Here is a 21,201-nt window from a genome sequence, read left to right on the forward strand (position 1 = left end):
CTTACTCTGAAATTATGATAAGATTGTTAGGAAAAATAATTAATCGGTGTAGCTGTGTAAGCGGTGAAACGCACAGCTTTAAGGTTCCACACAGCCGTGTCGAAGGGTAGGCCTTCCCACATCATTGAGAGAAAGCAAAGTGGAGCATGTGTCCCCTCTTCTACCGTTCATACATACTTTTTGTATACAATTCCGGAATTCATCTCCTTACAATCTTAATTTTAGGAGACTAATATTGTGAAAATCTTCTGCGAAGAAACGTTTTTCAAACTTCCGACGAGTACGACGTAGAGTAAACCTCGGCATGGTAATGTCTCATAATTTGCTTTTTTAAGTTGAGCCAGACACGAGGTTGTTATAATGCTTTATTCGTGACAGACGTTTCGGCGAGATCGCCTTCTTTAGAGCTTGAAATAGCGAAGTCGAAAGTGACTCAACCGCTCTGTCTGCCCTACAGAAAAAGTCGCAAGTTTAGTGTTGGGTCTCATGGTGACAAGTGAATACCGTACCTTATCGTATCTCCTGCCACTGCCAGGTACCTGTGGTGAAGTGACTCAAATAATATCAAATATCGGTTTTAAATATGGCCCGAGCTCCCGCATAATGGAGCGTCATTCCACTTTGCAATTCATCTCTGCGCCCTTGGAGCGCATCCAAAATGCTTCCAGAGCCTTGCCCGCCGCAACACTAAGTTCGCGCGCCAATGCTGTGATATTATCTTTGAAATCTTCGTTATGACGCCGCACTGTATGACCACCTGATGCAGTAGAGTCACATGATTCCCATTTGCCGTCCAGGTGTTTGTTAACTCGAACACACAGAGGTCTAGCTGTTTCTCCTATGTATTCGTCACCACACTGCATCCAGGAAATCAGATAAACAACACATAAGCTCATGCAATCACCTTGTTATCCGAACATATTTTGGACGTTTATTATGTATGAGCCTTTGCTTGATGTTGCTACAGATTCTTCAAGATTAGCTTTCCTGAGACACTGCTGGTTGGCAGCGCTAAACTCATCGGAAAAAAGTAACAGTAAGCAGTATACAAAAGGGTATTTTCTCCGTATCAGATTTTCGGGGTTGTACTCTTTTACTCATAGACCTCATTGGTCAGTAGCCATTATTGACCGTCATTTTTCTCACCAACCTCGATTGACCTCCTGTTCCCACCACTTGTTATTCCTCTCCTCTAGTGCAAGCAGAGATAAATGTGCGAAACATATTTCGTACTAAGGACCTCCTAACTTGTGTGATGAGCAGAAAGGCAGCGTAGTATAATGTTCTTGCTACTGGGTTTCCGGTACCATTCACTCATGCACATTTTTTTTAGGTATGCGCTTGGATAAGGTTAACCACTTTCCTTTAGGGTTATCCCAGGTAAACTTTATGTACTCCGATTGTTCATTTAGTAGCTTGAAACAATTGTCCATCTCTTGAGTGGAGCAACTAGGAAACAATCGTCGATGTATCGACAATAAAGCAAAGGAACCGTTTTTCAAATTGGTGCCTCAATTTTAGCTACGATATGTAGCAATCGGAAGCGTTGCCGCCAACCGTTGTCCCATAGCAAGGCATTGTGAACAAACACCCCTGATTTGTGCGAAGTAGTTGTACACCCATATATAGACATTCTATGAGAACAACCATCAACTGTTCCACGGCAAGGCCATACGGGTTGATTGAGGCTTGGCCAAAATTTCCAGGAGGAGTCCGTTTTGAAAAACGATGGTAACATCGCCATTGTTCTTCTAACAAATTGCCCTAGGCGGTGATAATTAAAACGCAATTGTCAAAATCCCTCTTTTTTTCTTCCAACAGTAATCAAGGTCAAGGTAGGATTATAATGAGCGCAGGAATGCTCACACCAAATAGATCTTATATAAATCTAAATAGCATTAATTTATTATGAGTAATTGACTCACTCCAAATTAGTGCTTTAATCATTGGCTTTTTCTATGATTATATAATAAAAAGTGTCCAAATTCATTCAGATCACGTTAAGGAGATGCTGGAGAGTTTTTGAAGTGAACTCCTCGTTTCTTGCGAAGCCGATGATCCCGGTTTCTCAAGGGAGGTCCTCGTTTCTTGCGAAGCCGTTGATCCTTGTTTCTCAAAGAGGGTCCTCGTATCTTGCGAAGCCTTTGTTCTTAGTTTCTCAACCGAGGTCCTCGTTTCTTGCGAAGCCTTTGTTCTTGGTTTCTCAACCGAGGTCCTCGTTTCTTGCGAAGTCGATGATCTTGGTTTCTCACCCGAAGTCCTCGTTTCTTCCAATGCGAGCACTGTTAAACCATGTTGTCCAAGCAATCTTTCCTAGGAAATGCATACACATAAATCACCATACCTGACAACTATTAAACCCGGAATAAAAAAACGAATCCACACAGCCTTCTCTATTCACAGCCGGAGAGATGTTTGGAATTACGTTCAATGGGGTGATTTATTTATTCTTTGATGAAGCGTGGTTGCTGGGATTCAATTTATCTGCTCGAAGCCTACTCAAACTGCTTCGTAGAAAAGTTAGGTGACTTAAAGCACGGTGTAAGTCACTTAACTTTTCTACGAAGCAGGTGAATTTTTGATGGTTTCAGTCATTTGGTGCAAATCAGAAGTACACTTGGTTCCCATGTCTCAAGATTTTTTCATTCAATAGTTGCCAAAATCTCAACGTCATCGCGAGATTGGAAACGTAGGACTGTTAAAATGCCCATCCACATAAAGAAGTGGGCGTTTCAGCAATTACGTCTAAAAAGGCGATCTCACGGAAAATCAGCGCAATGAAGAGTATACTACTTCAGCTGTTGAAAATGAAGACCGCGTAGATCCAGGAAATATGATGCATTAAAGGCATCACCCCACGAATCTGAGGTGGTGCAGATTTCAGGTGGAGTATTCGTATACGGGATGGGAGACTATGGAGAGGGGGGTGATTCCGCCCATTTATTCCTAATTCCCGTAAAAAACGGCCCGGAAGATGCGGCGCCGCACAAAGCTGGCGCCCTCCAGTCGAACTCCTTGTAGAAAATAGTGCGCCAGAACGCCTGAAGCTGTATCTTCCGGGCCGTTTTTTACGGCAATTAGGAAGAAATGGACGGAATCACCCTCCTCTTCATAATCTACTATCCCTTGTAAGAATACTCCACCTGAAATCTGCACCACCTCAGATTTGTGGAGTGATGCCTTTAACTGAACTGAAATTGCACTGAAAGCAGCTTTTCATTCAAAAGTGTAGGAATTATTCTCTAAACCTCCTCCGACTTGCTTCCTTTGTCTCTCCTGTAGATTACTGCTATTAGAGCAACAGCAATGGCTCCCATTACCACTCCAATAAGTAGTATAAGCATAATTCCTGAAGTATAAACGACAATCTACCGAAAATGCTTGCTGCACATCTAATCCTTGTTTGTTACCGCAAATTAGCTACCTCTTTTCAATACGCTATTATAGGAGCCATTGAAATAGAATTTTGACAAGTGAAGCGAATCTACAGTTAATCGACGCCGAATGCTATGGGCCGAGTTATTACGCCATCGTAAGTGGCTGGGACTTGTATCCGCCTCCCCAAATCGATTTTAAAAAAATATCGCCAGGACCATGCTATCGATATCAGTGCTGACTTTTCCTTGCTTTTTGGGAATTGTTCGTTCTTTTTCATGTAATTCCGCAAGAGTCATTTTTTGTGAACATCGATAGCACCGCTCTATCAATCAATCTTCCCATAGACCGCCAGGTTCTGGAAGGCAGTGTCCTATAATGAAGAAGACATAGCCCGTCAGGCAGACATGTTACGTTCAATGACGATTATTTGCTACCTGGATCCCATATTTGTTGGCGTTGCTATTTTGAAAGTGGATCACACTCCTAATTTCTACATTGACCATTAGATTAATTTTTAATGTCATGCGGTTCAAATACTGAAACTGCATTACCGCAAAAATCTGGTCAGCGTTCAAAATATAAACTGAAAGCCTGGAAATCTGGGTGTGTGCATCATCCCGAATAACCTCCTTCGACAAAATTTGAACTAAATACTGGGACGGTGCCAACATACGGTAGTGGAACTGTGAAGAAAAAATGCCGTTTTACCATAAAACAGGCACAGAATTAACGTTATGTTTCTGCCCAACATTTTGAATTACTGCGTGCGACGAAGATCCAAAAAAGATAAAAAAAAAGATGAAAAGAAGGAACTGATGGCTGAGTATACATCGATGGATCTTAAAAGTTTGAAAGGCAGCATGCGTGGGAATTTTCGATTTCAGGTCCTTTCTAGCGGTAGAAGTATTCAGTACGTACTTGGCAGATAACACGAAGGAAATGCGAAAAATCGCCTCAAAATACAGGAAAGAGAAGCATCTGGTGCGGCAGAGGCCTCGGTTTACCCAACAAGCCAACTTTTCGGAAAACATAACACTGACGAACCGTGTAAAGTTGATTTTTGACAAAAAAAAAATGGATTAATGCAACTCTTTACACCTGTACAAGATATTTCCTCAAAGAGCTGTCATTTCGACGCTCCTATTAGCGTAAAGAGTTATCTCGTTAGGTAAATTGGCATCTTGAGTGCTCCTATGCTTTCCGGATTTGTAAGCGGTGTTTCACATATCGCTCGCTGTGACACTTACAAATAATGTATCCATCCCGAACCGTACTAATCGGACAAGATCTAAGAATCTCCAGAGCGCTATATTGAAAAAAATCGCTCATTTGTATTAATGTACGGAACGCCAGATTTGGACGGTGCTTTCATGTTTATGATAGTTTCCAATTGGATTCTTTTTAGAGCGCGACATCATCCCCACATAGCTTCTATTTGGCAGAATTCCCCCCTACTAATCACAAATCAGTTGGGAGGAAGAAGTTAGTGCTTTGGATGTTATCTTGTGGTTGGCCTTAAAGAGGCAGCAAACGAAGAAGAGAATGATGCGCAAAATGTTAGAGGAATACAGTGTGAATGTAGAACCTTACCTAAAAGGGCATTTTCCTGGTACGCCTCTCGTATTCTACGACGTTCCCTGATATCTTTGTGGCCGAGATTGAAAACTTCCCTTTTATGTGCAACCTTCATGAGATGTTTCTTTTCTGAGATTGGCATTTCTTGGTAAGTATATATTTCAATAGCTTTGTCAGCATCTGCTGATCTTACGGTCCTCAACGCTGAGAGACCTAAGGACTTTAACCCATGGTTGTTTGCAATTTGCAAGGCAGGTTCTGAAACCGACGAGGAGGTTTTTCGAAGAAGAAAATAATAAAAGGATTTCTTTCCAATAAACACCTTCTGATTCAGGATTAGAAATCACTTCTAGGTTCCTCAAAAACCATATACTTTCAAAGTCTAGATTTTGCTGGAAAATCAAGGATCCTTCTTCTATTCTTTCAATCCTTTTAAGCTGTTCTAGTCCACTAATGTTTCCTGAACGGAAAAAAACACATATGCAATTTGTACTTCTACTAATTCGAAGAATTGACTGTTAGGAATCGCAGAGAAACTTACCACTCAAACCGCTAATTACTAGATCACCAATGATTACCCGACATTCTTTCTCTTCTTTGAATTCTTTGAGAAACTGTGAGTCTACGACTCCCCCGTCACATGACGATACTAAAAATAAAAGCTTTCAGGAGGAAAAGAAAGACCTCAAGGAAGGAAGCAAACATACAGCAGCTGCCATCGAAATGCACATCTTTTTGCGCTAGCATTCGCACTCTTTTCCGAATATTTATAGGGGCGCAGATTTTTTTGTTTCCCGAAATTTCTAGCAATGGTTCTCGTCCAGTAATCTTCATAGTGAGCAGATCGTCCACATTGATAAGATTATAGTTATGTTTTATGGATACTGCCGGGGCTGAAAACAAATAATACACTCATAACATCGCATGTTTAACTATTCACAGAAGTGTACACGTTATGGAATCTAACCCTAATATGTGGGTCCTAGGTGAAGACTTGTACACTTTCCGGGAAGATAACTCAAAACAGTAGCGTAATTTCTGCTCATAATTTGCTTTTATTCATAACTTTTTTGGTTATGATTTTCAGCACAGAAAAACTTTGTGCTTAGCAAAATGCAACCAAAAAAATTGAAAGGAACAAAAGAAAATTTTTTAGGGTGTTTTTCTAAATGCACTACTTCTTAATCCCCTTAGGACCGCATAGTTACTTCTGATTCTTTTCGATCACCCTAGGGCTGTATTTTACTCAGTGGAAATAGTTCTTATTAGCTTTTTTTATTGCTGATACATAGCTTCTCGTCTTTTTTCCGTAAAATTCTACGTGAACAGGATAACGTGCGTATGTGGCTACTTATTGTCTCGTACACCGAAACTCGTACAATCCACCTGTATTGTTTTCAATAGTTTAAAACATAGTTTCTCTGAGAAGATCATACTTCCGTGGCCAACAACAATCGCTCCCGCAATCCCTGATAAATCGCTTTCGTTCGTGTCTTCAAACAACAACTTTCCATGAACCACAACAGGAGGATCACGTTTAAACAGCTCTGGCAAATAATTACGGTACTTGACTTCGCCCACAATTCGTCTACACTGTTCATTATTTATGGCTACTTCTTGAAGACAATCTGAAAAACAGCGGTGAAAATACGTCGCTTGTAAAGAGTTACGTACGAAAAGTCTGAACACCACTGCCAAATTGCTGAAAAACGAGATTTCACGGGATTTTTGAAAAGCTACATACTTACATCATCCTTTCGTGATCGATTAATTGGTGGATTTGTTGGAGAGGATGAAAACACTGACTTGATGTATCGGCCACCCTCTACAACAAGTCCTAAGTATAGGTTCCTATTTGTATGCGTTCATAAACCGCAACCGATTCTGAATTGAAGTCGAGTGCGTAGGTGCATCCCAAAGGGATTGATAAACATCGTCCGCTTGATCTCTCCATTTTTCGTGGGTTTAGTGGTCCTTGCGCGTGTTTTGTTTTCTCCGCAATTCTATTTTTTTTCATTTTGTTTATGGGTTATCAGATGTACTATGGGGTAACGTAATAATAAAATCTTCACAGGTGAACCATAACTAAAAGAAGGTGGCGAAATAACGTTTGGTAAATACACAAACATTTCTATTTATCTGAGGATAACGGATTAAGGATAAAGTGCACGATGTTGACGAATCCTCATAGGGATGCGCCTAAGCGTTCGACTTCAGCTCAGATTTCGTTTGAGATTTATTTGCGTGCGCAACGCTTTATAATGACTTGCGGGGCAAGCCGATGTGCCAAGTCAGTATTTTCATTCTGCCAGTCAAGTATGATACCAGTCTATTGATTCCGGAGGGATGAAAGGTTTGGTTTGCACAAAGGTGGATTCGAAACCCTGATCGATTGCAGCCACAGCGGAACCTTCTAACCGACTGCGCTACACCGCCTTCCTAGTTAAGGAAGGCCATGTAAATACGAACACACATAAATGTTGTTTAGGTGGTAAATCTCTGACCAACGAGTTGGTTATCCATAGAATCCAGTCATTCCAAAAATTTTCCAAAATTTCCCGGAGTTAAGTCATTACCACTGCCTACTAAGAGCTCAGAAATATTGGTCGTTCTGTGGTCCTCACCGAGGTGCTACCCTTCCAGACTTACAATTTATGACCCCATTAATGCGCACCATCACCAGCGGTACCATGATGAGACCTTACTTTCCGGCCCCATTATATATCCACGTGATAACATCGTAATGTTACAGTCTTCTGATGTCTCTGTTGAAGTTCTTAATTTATATATTTAAATCCATCACTTTCGCTTCTCTACGTGTATCTTTTTCATTTCCGATTCATCATATTCCACTTTCTGGAGTATGTAATGCCCATTGGTCGGGTCATCTCATAAATAATATGGTATTCTATACTTCCTTCACTTCTCAAGATTAATATTATTTTTTTTTCTCTCGCCTAAAATAGATTCCCTTTCATTTTCAACAACCCTATACCATCTTTTTCTGATAAATTTTCAACGCTTCTGCTCTAAAATTCACTTATTTGTGATGATAGATAATTCTCAAGCGCCAATCTGATCTCATCTATTGAATTTTTATTTCCCTTATAGCTTTGCTATGACAACCTCTGAAATTGATCTGAGCACTTCAAAACTTCCACTAATTCTAGAAGGAGGGTAAATTTGGTAGCTACCAAGTTGAAGCCATCATTCCCTCCCATTCATTCCAGTCCTTGATTATTTCAAGTGAAAAAATTGGGTCCTTCATCGATGACCATGGCTGCCTAGTTTCAAATTGGGTCACCTTATCAAACGCTACGAATTACGCATAAATTTAGTACCTTTCGATGAGCCAAAATCAAATTTCAAGCCCACAGGTGAGATTCCAGTTTGATTAAGGAGCGGATTCACGCTAAAGAACATTTTCTGGAAAAAAACCAGTGTTACAAGAGATTTAAGTAATTGAAAAATTCTCCTGAGTTTGGTGCTATCAGCGGAAATGAAACGCACTCACATGTACTGGTAATTTAAAGTCAGCATGAAAAGTAATATTTTTGAGATGACTGTTTCCGATTATTCTTAATGCGTAGTCAACATCTGAACAACTAGATCGTAACTACAAGAGAAAACTACGAGAAAAAAATGCACCGAATATCACCACAGAAATTTTCGTCATGTACAATTTCTTTTAAAGCTGGGAAATTTGCATGTACAAGATTTGATCTAATAATTGTTACACATCCTGTGATTCTTTCAAGTTCCTGTAATAGGTGACAGATTTGAGAAAATCTTGTTTGGTTTCCAATTTTCGCCCATCAAATCAGTTGTGACCTGCACTTTCTCGTACACGTGATCTGCATCCGAAGAGAAGCGAAGATGCCCAAAGAAATGTACGCATCCTCGACCACGAAATTCCTTTTCTAGATCGGATTGGAGCGGATTAATCATCCGACATGCTGAAGCAAGGAGTTCAAACTTATAGCGCCTTTTTTTACGCGTTATATCTAACTCATACGGAGATTCTTAGTATTTTTCATCTTTTTTGCATTGCAACTGATCACAATGTGATTTGAACAAGTGTCAGTAACTTTTATTCGCGTGTCGCAACCCAATTTTCCCATGAATTTTCTCCATTCAAAGGGCGAGAAGTATAATATATCATACTATCATTGTAAGGCATACGTTATGCAGTCTGAGCATAAATAGATGGTCAATCCATATTGTCCATGACGTTACGAAGTAAGTGTAAGGCATAAGTTCTGCAGTTCTTGCATCCTTTTCTTGTTGCAACACTTACTGCATACACCGTCGCTTATATTACGACTGGCAAAGGAAAGTGTTCCTACTTTATTAAAGGGAGCTTTCAGGAAAATTTTCGATGTTTAGTCCTCTACAGTAGAAGATAGGATCGGGACGTAATTTGGAAGTTGCACGCTCGCGAAAGCCCTCTAGAGAACAAATCTAGGAATCAGACGGCTAGGTATATCGAACAAAGAAAATTCTTCACTCGTATGATGGACAAAATGAGACCTCCTAAAACTGACTCCATTATTCGTACGGGTGCAAAAAGTTGCTTTTTTAGGTTGCTCCGCCACTAATCCACCATAAGCGGTTTTATTTCATCAATCGCGTGTGTATTTAAAGAGTTGCCTTGGATGACACTATTCTTGATGCCTCAGATTCTTGAATTTACAGAAGAGCGTTTTCTCTGTGGTTGGGAAAAGTCTGACATCATAAATCCCCCGAAAAACCGAACAACAACACTTCGACATTTTGGTGACACAGTGTTATCCTAATGTCATCCTGTCCATTTCTACAGCAGTCCATTTCTACATGCACAGTGTCCAGAACTCATACAGGTCTTTCGGATCAACTACGCATGAAAAGTCATTTCCGAGGGATAGTCGTCATGAATAAAGAGAGTTTGAGTCAGCCATCGATGATCGATGAGGATATGACATAGAATATGACACTGAATATTGAATTCCCACTAGATAACAGTAAGATAACAGAGAATAGCGCTTAACGCTGCTTTGAACATTAACGTAAGATAACTACCACCGCTGAGCATTGCAGCGCTCAGATAATGCGAATGAAGACAAAGTTTCGTAGAATTACTTTCCTCATTTAACGTTGAAAGCGTTTCATTTGCACATCATTCCAACTCAAGAAAGATTGTAAGTTGTTAGCTATTTGTGTTATTTCGTCTGGAAGGCTAATGGAGAATCACAAAATCATGCTTTCTCCAAAAAAAAACATTGTGTTCATCCAGTTTAAAAAGGAGAACACCTAAAAGGGCGTTGCTTTTGGAGAAACAAATATGAATTGTTTATCATTAATGTTCCTTGCTGACGCAAAAACTTATTCTGAGCAGCACTAGCCTCCTTGCTTTTGATAATGTTGTTGGTCTTCGTCACGACATTGTAGCATTTGATATTGTATACATTTATTAGCCTGTTATGTCTTTCCGCTGTCAACCTAACACAACCGGTCAAAAATTGGCGTCAAAAACCTTCTTACTGCATTCCGTTGTACCTTTCTCTGAGTACCTTTTTGTTGTACCTTTCGAGGATTCGCAGAAGACATCTGCTCGGCGAGTTTCCTTCGTGGCTGAGCTAGATTCCAACTTTTGCTAACACTCGAAGAAGTTCGAAGAGGAAAAACTTCAAATGAACCTCGGTATAGTAGGTTGTCGTCTTGATTCTTAATAAGCTGTACACAAGGTTGTTAAATAATTTTATTGGCTAACGTTTTGGAAAAATCGCCATCTTTAGAGCCTGGAATGATCAATTCAATTCAGAATTTGAACTACCAAATCTCTCCACAGATAAACTCTAAGCCTACTTTTTGAACCAACCAACCAATTTAGGCTGCCCGCAGAGTTCAGAGCCGCGCGGGCACGAGGTTTGGCGACTTGGCGGTTTTGGTAGTTATTGAGCGCACTGTTGTGAATAGTCAATAACCACCAAAACCGCAGATCCGCCAACCCGCGCACCCGCTGCTCTGAACTCTGCGGGCACCAGTCACTACACTGAATGGTCGCCTTTGATCGGAGATGCCTAACGATCACGAGAGTGGATGGTTCAAATGTCTCATTCGGATCAAAGAGCCGTCCAAGGGGTGCGGGTAAAGAGGGTCCCTACGGAATTTCGAGCATTCCCTGTCCATGCCTCGTCAGAGCAACTAGCGATGGTGCGTAAACTAAAGGGATTCACTTTCGCTGACGCCTCAATAGCTGACTACCGCTAATCATACGCTGCATCACCGGCTAGGATGTAATTCACGGACTACTAAATTGCTTTGGAGAATTTGACACATCCACTGCAATTTTGTGATGTGAGGTGTACTTTTAATCGTACCAGAAGCAAGAGAAATCATCACGTGAAATATGAGATAGGAATGTTTCTAATAGCTTCAAATTACGTATATAAAATTTTTTGTTAAAACGGAATATTCCAGCTTTCAAAAGTAACGGTAATGAGAATTATCGTTATCCCGTAACTCCCAAGCTTTATCGTAGCCTAATTTATTTCCGGACAGAGGGACCTTCTGTATCTCTGACTTCTTTGAACTTACAGGAGGAGAAAGAGTTCAAATTTGATAAGATTTCTAGACTTTCTGAAGGTAATATAAAAACAAACTCACTCTCTTTCTTTATTAGAATACCAAACAAAATCCCATCTACTTCTATCTAACTGACTATATTATTCTTTGACTCATTCGGTAACTTCGACAACTCACACCACTCTTCTTCGCATATTTCCTTGTAACTGCGCAGTTCTTTGCGTGTCTGTGGCTAGACGGTTGTCTGCGTCTTCATGAACGACTGTAGTGTGACCTCATCGAGGTATGTTCGCGTATCCGTCGGAGTATCCACTGGGCACGTTATGTCTCGGAGGCATTCGCAGAGAATCCGCCGGGACCCTCTTTACCGTTCCTCCCGTCCAAGATATGGTGCTAGTCTTCGCTTTATCGAGAGACATTTATTCGGCCGTGCGGTTCATTCAAGCGACTTTCAAACCAACGATTTAGATCCGTACGTCAAGATCTAACCCGATTTCAAAATTGACTCCATCGTGTTTTTGTGTTCTATGGGTCACTAAGAGTGTCCAATGTTCATTGTCCAAAAACTTTAAAATGAACCGTGAGGATCTCTGGATAACGTGGGAACTCGCACCATATCTCGGAAGGTTCTTCTGACCTCAATGCGACATCCGAATCATTCGCTCTCTTGATCTATCAGATAGCAGTCACTACCGAGCTTCTTCTATCCAAAATGAGCACTTAGTGTACTGGTAACTTTAGTGCTTGAAGAAGGAGGCTTAGAGTTTGTGTGCTTAGTTGTGGAGAGATTTGATCGTTAGATTGTGAACTTGATTGACTATTTCAGGCTCCGAAGAAGGCAATTTTGCTGACTTGCCGAGATGAATACGATTAATAACCCCGCGTACAGTTTATTAAAAATTAATACGTTATTCTACTAACTTTATTTGAAGCGCAGTGGTTTTTTTTTAAACTCAGAAATGCAAGCAAGAAGAATTATCGGGCAAGAAACCCATCGAAGTTATCATCATTACTCGTCTAATGACACGCACATGCATGAACTACAGTAAGGCTGAAACGACTTGAAGAATGCGTAGGCGGTTATAAACTGGCGCAGGAAGACCCTCACTCACCATTTCAGTCCAAGAATTCTGCAATAGTGGAGCAACAAACCTTTTTCTTCTGCATTGTAAATGTAATAGTCGTCAACTGGATATGTTTTTTCTAGAATTGTTTATTAATTCAATCATCATGCTCTTGTTTTCAAGTTTGAAAAACCAAGATATTAGTTAAAAACATTAAAAACAACACGATGGATTATTGATATGAAATAGATCTTATTTTGTACTTACGACATGAATTCTAGAATGACATATACTTACCAATCAATCCGTAAGATTCATGGAGAAATATGAGCAACAAATGAATGGGTAGCAGCTAAAAGAACACAATACTAAGGCTGCCCGCAGAGTTAACAGCCGCGAGGGCTGCGCGGCCTGCGCAGCTGCGAACTCTGCGTGCAACCTAAGGCGCTCAGTCTATTCCTCTGTTCGAGTCAAAACGAACTACAAACAGCAGTTGCGTAAGCGTCTGCGCTTGAAGCGGTGCGATTAGAATCAAGGAGAATCACTTGCTAGCTACACTCACTTCTGCGGATCGAGTGCAGCTAGAGTTTGTCCCATCACGATCGTCACCGCTGGCTCCACTGTGCCTTTTCAAGCATATCTGCTTATGCAAGTACACAGGCATCAGGAAGTATTGACCCGACAATATTTTTTACTTCAAAATTCAGATTCTTCTTCTTGCTGCATTTTCGTACATTAAGCCTCATTCGTGTATTCTTTACTAGAAGAGATGCGCCTCTCTACTATTTGATTAACTCTGAACACCGAGATTTCTACGCTTCCACTAGCTAAGTTCCTACGCAATTTTGTGAAGTGCAAATACTTGACGAATATTGAAATCTGTTCCAGTCCAAACATTAATTAGCCTTAGGTTAAGGAATATTAGTTTGAGACCTACCATTCTGCGAGAAGACATATAAAAGAATGGGTCCAAATTTGAATCATTGATCAGTGATACACCCATCCCATTATTTATCAACAGTCTGCATACGGATTCATTCATGAGGTGTTTGCCTTGTGTCAAAGGCGAAATGTCACGAAATTGACGACATTAGGGTATCTGCGGGACGATATAGCAGAGTTCGGAGTCTATTGCGAGTATGAGTACGTTTAGTTCCTCCTAATCCTCCTCAAAGATTGCGTTTGTTTCTACTACGTGCGTGAAAACGCGCTACCGGATCAATTTCATACTCTACATGTATATCCTAGACTCAATGTCAACAGGGCGTCGTCGATTTTGTGAAACGCTGCCTTTAAGCGGAATTTAAAGCCGTTTAAGACACTTTTCCTGATTTTTGTCAGAGAATTGGAATTGTTATAACCACTAACGTACCTCCTGTTTAAGGGAGCGGTGCTGTATTTTGCAATATTATCGCCGAAATCTTAAAGCAGTAAATTTGAAAAACTTTGCACGCAGCATCGGAAAAAGTTACACATTCATTTTTTGAGCTATGGTTACTTGCAACGATCTGATTATTACCAATACGCTGATAAAGTTGACGTCTTATAATAATGAAAGGGTCAGTCCTTGGCCTGACGTTTGCATGTTTTTTATTTACCTCGATTTCTGTTGTTCATTTGCACTTGCTCGTTTTGCTGTTCATGTAACGTGCGTTATTCTCATTATTCGCTTGTACGTTACTCTGTGCTTGTAAATTTATCAATAAACGTTTAATTACCCAAGTTTTTGAGGCAAATTTACGTGGCATACTCAAAAACAACTGAACCACTGCCTATTCATTTGGTGCATCGGTAAATACGAACAACCGAGCCAAGAAGCAAACGGACAAAACTACTACCGCGAACCAACAAGAAAAGGTGTGAACATCACAATATGTCATTGCATGCTCATAATTACCTCCTTATGCCGGTTGAACATAATTTTCTGAGCATCACCTGTTGAAAAAAAATATTGCAATCCGACCAAGCCAAAAAAATGGCAACATCTCTCAAAACAAGTAAGAAAGTTTTGACTAGGCACTCCAATTCATTAACGCAACTTTTAACAAAGCATGCAGCATTGGAAAGCAACGTCAATCTACAGGATAGGGAAGCATGCAACGCAGCATTAAAACAAGTCCAGAATGCTACAGTGGACATTAAACCCCTTCAAGCAACCTTTGAAGAAGCTTTATACGCTTTCACAGACGCAGTGGACAAGATATCGGAACCCCTCACCAAAGAGGAAGAGGATAAAATGTCCGAGTACATTATTAGCGCAGAGGAACTTATCGCCAGTACTACTGACCTGCTTCGTAAGTTGGAAATTACCAGGGGTAGCCTAACGTCTCATAACCCTACATCTCCAACACGTATTGGATCATCCTTCACTAGGAGCACCTGCAGACAAGATAGAACTGCCAAGGATACCAATACCGGAGTTCAGCGACAAAAGCTGGCAATGGGATAGCTTCTGGGAGCTATGGTGCATTCTCCACCGCTTTCAAATTTGCAAAAATTCAACTATCTTCTGGGAGAATCAAAAGGAGAAGTCCGTGAATCAGTTACTCGTTTTCAAATCACTTCTGAAAACTATCTGCTAGCAGTACAGTATTTGAAGGAGAGATACGGCAACTTCCAGAATATAATCACTGAACTACATCGACAGTTAAAGTATTGGAGTGCTAGGAGCCCATAATTAAAAGACCAGCGAAAACTGCATGATCAACTGTCGGGAATTACCACACAACTCGAAAGCAAAGGCGAACCTCTCGATAATCCATGGCTGCTATCAAAACTTCTTTCTAAATTTACAGAAAGGATTCAACGCAGCACGCCTAAAGAAAAGGTCTCTCTGCCCCAAGGAGAAATTGAACTGCAATTGCCAAAGAGGATAGAGCGTTCACAACTCCTAAGCAAAACTGCAAAGGAACCGGAGTTCCAAATCAAAAGACGGTCTCCCTTTTGTTTCTATTGCGATAGCAAGGAACATTGGTTCACAAGATGCAGGAAAATCGCGGCACCCAAAGCACGACTGGAACACTTAAAGAAGAAAAACCATTGCACTGGGTGCGGATCAAAGTCCCATATTTATGCTGATTGCGAAAGTAAGGGCTGTATAAATTGTGGAAAAAAGCATCATACGTCTACATGCTTTAAGCCGTAGCAAGGTCCCGTTTCAGATGCGAAAAAGGAAGAAAGGAAAAAGCCGTCACATGCACGGGATAACTTCACAAGGTGCGAGGAGCAAAGCACACATGTTACGGAGGGCTCAATACGGAATGTCACAGCAATGAGAGTAGAAGATGTTTCCAACAAAACCAAGAGGACCAACAAGAGGAGATATTCTTTTTGACAGCAACCTTGAAGGCATCCAAGAACACAAGAACTCATTACGCTTTGTCAGCGGATTACTCTCTGGGTTCTCCATAGAAGAAAACGGCAACATCCGAATTTTGCAAGCATTAGCCATATGCAGCTTATTGCAAGGAGCTGTAGCATGCCAGGAGGGAACATTTTTCAACATCGCCTGCGAAACTGTCGAACCACAACAGGAAAAAGCACCTGTAAAGTAGAAGTAGCCTCAAAGGTAAAGATGAACCCCTTCAAAAAGGACGTGTGCATAAGTTTCCAGAGAAACAACTCCATCGCACTAAGAACGCGAACGCGAAGGACTGAGACTAATCTGCGACCGCATACCGGTAACATATACCCGTAATGTGGTGCAAAAAATTATCGACAGTAAAAGGTGCCCACACATGGGATCATGTAATGGGAACAAGAGTGCTGACATCAACACGACGAGCATATTGCCTGAGTTAGCCACTCTTTCCCTGGGATTACTGGCTGCATGGAATCATGCGGTGGCCGAGGATGCGACTGTTTCTATCTAAGTTCCGGGTGTTTGTTCTACAGGATATACGCAGTACCAAGAGATGATAACGTATACGAACTCTTCAAATGCATACGTTGGAAAGAAGAAGTGAAACTCCGTCTTGAGATCAGCACAGGCTCTACACTTCGCTCCTACGCATTTGGACTCCACCCGAACATCCTAACCAAATCCAAAGCATGGATGTAACATTAAGCGTACTCGCAACTCTACCATTGCCGGCCTTGGAACAAGTTTTCATTGCCTCGACAAACCAAACAGCGATATGTAATAAAAAGACATATCCATTACTTAGCTGTCCCACACGCGCGCATGCAAAGACATTACGATGTCATTTAAGAGATCGTTGTGATTGCGTGGCTGCCGAGTCTAAAGTAAGGTGCTTCTGTAACGAAGACAGGGTCGGAACAACGTTCTTCGACATCATCAAAGTACTCCCAATTACATATCAACAAATGCGACACATCCACTACATGGAGTCATCGCAAGAGCAGATGAAGATATATCCGCCGAGATAATCTTGAACTTGAAAGAAACCATCGACGATTTCATCACTGAAATCAGAGACGACTTCTGTACCATTGAAAACACGTATCTCAACGGACCTTATCAGTGCAGAAAAGGAGCAACTGCTACGTAACATGCAAATCTACATTCAACAACATCCGCTGAAGTTGAGTGTGGGCATGACAGCTTTACTATTCCCTGTTCTCCTTCGGGCACATAATCTAAAATTGGATTCCTATTCCAGTCCGCTCGAATCCAAATTCAATGTTTCTTGAGATGTGGAACAAAAGCATCGACATTCGAGTTGACAGGAATCTTGAAGTACCCATATAGTTCCCAAGGAAGTTTCATGCATTATATCCAATCAGACCAGAACAGAACCTCTGAGTTCCAGTGGACTGGCCTCAATCACATCTTGGACATTTACCTGCAACGGTACAAGTATTTATTCATTACCATGATTGCAGTTGCAGGAGCTCTTCTAATGAGCTATCTATACCTTCCAAGGGTATGTACAAAGGCGATAATGTTATGCATAAAGCCATCTTCAAAATCATTAAATGTGGATGGAACATACTCCTATGCATATTCTCAGTATTCCTCTTGCAACTAATAAATCCATTTAGCAAAAGGAAGAAGGAAAGGAGCAACGAAAAACTTCTCTAAACGTCCTACAGCATAAAAATTACCAATTACAGAGCATTATCGAACAATACCTTATCCTTTTAGTATAATGGCATCAAATAGCGCCGACGACATGTTCACAAAGAAAAGAAGAGCTGAGGAATGCAAACTTATTGAGGAGATCCGCTATAAACGTTCATGTATTAGACTGGCCTCAACGTTTCCAGCTGAAGAAGAGATTCAGAAGAAGATCCGTAATTTTCTAAAAGTTATTGTAGTGCTTACTCGCTCCAATAATCTTTCTGATATGTTTACTGAAATCCGAGGTAAAAGATCTCAAAACTTCGCAAGGGTAGAAGCAACGCTCTACAAGTGTCACTTAGAGTAGGTTCACCAAGCTACCAATATTACGATGGAAAAGATCAGCGTTGTTGCGCAAGGGTTGTCCCTGACGTACAATTTGTACGCACTTCTTGTGATGGCTGACAATAAATTGGCAAACTCGAGAAACGACTTTTTCAATGACACGGAGGACGGAGTCACCTTGGAACCCAGCTTTACCGCCGACTTCGTTCGCAGAGAAATCGAATTTATCAAGAAATTTCGGAGACAGGTGAAGACCGAAATCAGAGAAGCTGAGCTTCAAGAGCAAAGAGAGAACCACATCGGCGTCTTCGTTCAGGTTAAAGACGCAATCGAGGATCTCCACCGCGAATTCAAACAATATTATGTGGAAATCAAAGGACACAGCCGGAGCCAGAGCGAGAGCATTCACAGCATCAAGGAGGAACTTCGCCGTGATTTCAAGCAATGCCTCACCGAAATCAACAAACGGATTACTAACCAGAGCGAAAACATCAATTGCATGAGGGAAGATCTACACCAGGATAAGGGAAGATCTACACCACCAGATCAGGCAATATTATAAGGAAATAAAGGAACAGATTCGTGACCAAAGCGACAACATTCACAGCATGAAGGAAAGCGTCGAACTGATCAAGAATTCGCTTGAGAAATTGCTGGCAACTCCTACCTGTTACGCACCGGTAGCAGACCAAGACCACGCTATGCCGAAGGAAGTGGCACAGGAAAAGACAAATTCCAAAGACTGGACAGCGGACACTACTTCGGAACATCAAGATCCTGTGGGACGAAGGAATGTCGGAGAGGAGGAAGTTGAAGAAGACTCAGCTCTATATGACGAATACGAATGTAGAGAGCAGAAGGAGGCATGCGGAAGGACTTCAACTTATACCAACGAGAGAATTCGACAAAAAAAGGAGCGTAGAGAACAACTAGATAAACGAAGAGACAAGATCGAGGAATTCCTGAGATATAGTAGGGACGTACCAGAAAATAAAAGCAAAATTTGTTTACTCTCGGTGGGAATGCCCAAACAAAGAGCATTCGAATAACAGGCATCAATGAGAATTGCACTCTCACGGATCTGGTGGGCAAAAACTACTCGAGCACAATCAAATTGGGAGAGCAGCACTGTGGCGACAACAGACAAAGAAGTTGACAGTATATAAACAGTCCAACAGTGTTTATTGCTCAGAGCATCGTCGTGTATTCACCCAATAAACATCCCTTTAAGTTCTTGCCCACTCCCCTTGTACGTTTGCATGTTTTTTTATTTACTTCGATTTGTGTTGTTCAGTTGCACTTTTCCGTTTTGCTGCTCATGTTACGTGCCTTATTCTCATTATTCGCTTGTACATTACTCTGTGCTTGTAAGTTTTTCAATAAACGTTTAATTAACCAAGTTTGAGCAAATTTATGTGGTATACTCAAAAACAACTGAACCACTGCCTATTCACACCTTACGTCTCGCCTAAATTTCCTATCCATACCGAGTGTCCTTAGGTCCTCTTTCACCACCTTCCACTTATATGTACCTCGGTATTGACTTTCCGAAGACGTCTGTAAAACCATAAGATACCTTGTTCGTGTCGTTATATAATGAGTTGTTGTAGAGAGTAACGAATGCGATTATTGATATGTCTTGCTTGATAATGACAAATCAACAACAGTAATGCTAATCCAATTATGCGACCAGTAATATGGTTCGATTATTCTCGTTGTTCTTGATATATTGGAAGAGATATTTTGGATAGCATAGAGATAGCATTTCTCATTGATCCGTCCAGTGACATCGAAAATGAAGCAGATCACTTACGCTATGTATCTTCCTTTTTTGGGTGGAGGCCATAATCTTTTTGCCTGCGTAAATGCTCTGACTTGAAGAAGTCGAAGGATCGCTGAAACATCGGATCCACTGGCTGCTCATCAGGTGGGACACTTGTATTCAATTGTGGTGATTATATTATTGATTAGTTCCTATTGTAAGCTGAGTAAAAAAACAAAGCACAAAAATGACAAATGATGGCAAGACTTTCTGTCCAGCCTAATATAATGGCACTAAGCCATTCAGACTCGAACAGACTCAACAAGGCGGAGTAGAACACGTCAAGCTGCGAAAAATGATAGACAACAGTCTTTATAGTCATTCTGTGGAACATCGGATCCACTGCATCGCTCCTAGCGGAAGGGTTACCTCGATCATAGACTACGGTTGCGTGCGCTTTACAGCTAATCTGTCTGCAGAAATCCTCCTTAGATCCATAGACAGGCAGAGATGCGGCATCCCACTGCATTTGTTCAATACCTACAATATGCTCTAGTGCGACGAAACATCGGCGGAAAAGTGGGATTCGATTTAAAGAGAACGACTTTGCGAAAGATTTTATATCAGCAGGTGATAGCATAGTCTTTAAAATGATGATCCTGAAGCCTCAAACATCTTGCATAGCACTGTTGCATGCACATGTCGTCCAAGTCTCTTTCCGTCTTTGCAGTCTAGATGACTCCTGTAACCTTGTCATTTCTAGGTAATTTCAAAATCCAAGAGCAGGTTTCAGCTCTCTAGCCCCAGGGTTCTATGGGAGGTTGTGGCGTCCCCCTCCCCCCACTCCCCCTCGGACAAAGTGAGCTTATTTGCTGGCCCAAATCGGCTCCTGTACATACCACTTGACTGCAGGCTTATGGCCAGAAAGACGAAAGGGTTTTCAAGTCGAGCTTCAGCTCCAAGTTTTCAAGTCGCTTCTGGTCCGGTTAGACCCTATCCACAACCTGAGGGCGCGCTAACCGACTTTTCGACTAATCCCTGTGTGATCCCAATAGCGAAAGTGATCCGTGGGTTTTGAAAACTTACAACAAGAACAGGGCATAGAAAAACGAGTGAACAAGGGAAGACGTTGTTACCAGTTGCGACAAATCGTAGCCAATAAAAGAATTTAGTCTCCTTACACCATAATATCATATTTATCTTGTTTATGTGCATTTAGTCATCAAAAATGCTCACATCTGGTCATATCTTATAAGGTTAGTGCTATAATACAATCAAGCAATACTTTTCCGGCCTTTTCTGTTTCCAAGAAACATAGACGCCGGAAGACACAACATAACTTTGCTTCCTCTCTTTTCAATTCACCACTTGTACGTTTTATTGAAAATGTAATTTGAAAAGAGGGGAATGAACGGAAAGACTAGCAAGAGTTTTTTTCTACGAAATAATATATGAAAGAGTTGAATCAGAAGGGAGCTATGAAAAGGCTT

The 21,201-nt window shown here is 41.1% G+C and overlaps 4 protein-coding genes across 6 annotated transcripts; 3 read left to right on the forward strand and 1 right to left on the reverse strand.

Moving 5' to 3' along the window:
* Positions 1 to 1,995: 1,995 nt before the first annotated feature.
* On the reverse strand, positions 1,996 to 13,584 carry RB195_015561 (uncharacterized protein; the record flags this gene model as incomplete). Of its 3 annotated transcripts, none has more annotated exons than XM_064206325.1 (14): positions 1,996 to 2,313; positions 3,249 to 3,349; positions 4,969 to 5,211; positions 5,276 to 5,413; positions 5,495 to 5,602; positions 5,661 to 5,846; positions 6,390 to 6,581; positions 8,295 to 8,379; positions 8,468 to 8,550; positions 8,612 to 8,714; positions 8,785 to 8,909; positions 12,670 to 12,720; positions 12,879 to 12,933; positions 13,519 to 13,584. In XM_064206325.1, 14 exons carry the CDS (start codon positions 13,582 to 13,584, stop codon positions 1,996 to 1,998), a joined length of 1,854 nt encoding a protein of 617 aa, XP_064062206.1. The 3 variants fall into 3 exon arrangements, with proteins under 3 accessions (XP_064062206.1, XP_064062207.1, XP_064062208.1); XM_064206327.1 differs by having other exon boundaries at positions 13,519 to 13,521; XM_064206326.1 differs by lacking the exon at positions 13,519 to 13,584 and adding an exon at positions 13,144 to 13,245.
* Positions 13,585 to 14,556: 972 nt separating this feature from the next.
* On the forward strand, positions 14,557 to 15,030 carry RB195_015562 (uncharacterized protein; the record flags this gene model as incomplete). Its single annotated transcript, XM_064206328.1, has 1 exon — positions 14,557 to 15,030. One exon carries the CDS (start codon positions 14,557 to 14,559, stop codon positions 15,028 to 15,030), a length of 474 nt encoding a protein of 157 aa, XP_064062209.1.
* A 2,965-nt stretch (positions 15,031 to 17,995) lies between these two features.
* RB195_015563 (uncharacterized protein) lies at positions 17,996 to 18,511 on the forward strand (the record flags this gene model as incomplete). Its single annotated transcript, XM_064206329.1, has 1 exon — positions 17,996 to 18,511. The coding sequence occupies one exon, from the start codon at positions 17,996 to 17,998 to the stop codon at positions 18,509 to 18,511; it is 516 nt and encodes a 171-aa protein (XP_064062210.1).
* Positions 18,512 to 18,557: 46 nt separating this feature from the next.
* RB195_015564 (uncharacterized protein) lies at positions 18,558 to 18,998 on the forward strand (the record flags this gene model as incomplete). The annotated part of the gene is made up of 1 exon (XM_064206330.1): positions 18,558 to 18,998. The coding sequence occupies one exon, from the start codon at positions 18,558 to 18,560 to the stop codon at positions 18,996 to 18,998; it is 441 nt and encodes a 146-aa protein (XP_064062211.1).
* Between the last annotated feature and the right edge of the window lie 2,203 nt (positions 18,999 to 21,201).

This window comes from Necator americanus, chromosome V (assembly GCF_031761385.1).
Source record: "Necator americanus strain Aroian chromosome V, whole genome shotgun sequence".
In the NCBI taxonomy this organism is placed as follows: domain Eukaryota; kingdom Metazoa; phylum Nematoda; class Chromadorea; order Rhabditida; family Ancylostomatidae; genus Necator; species Necator americanus.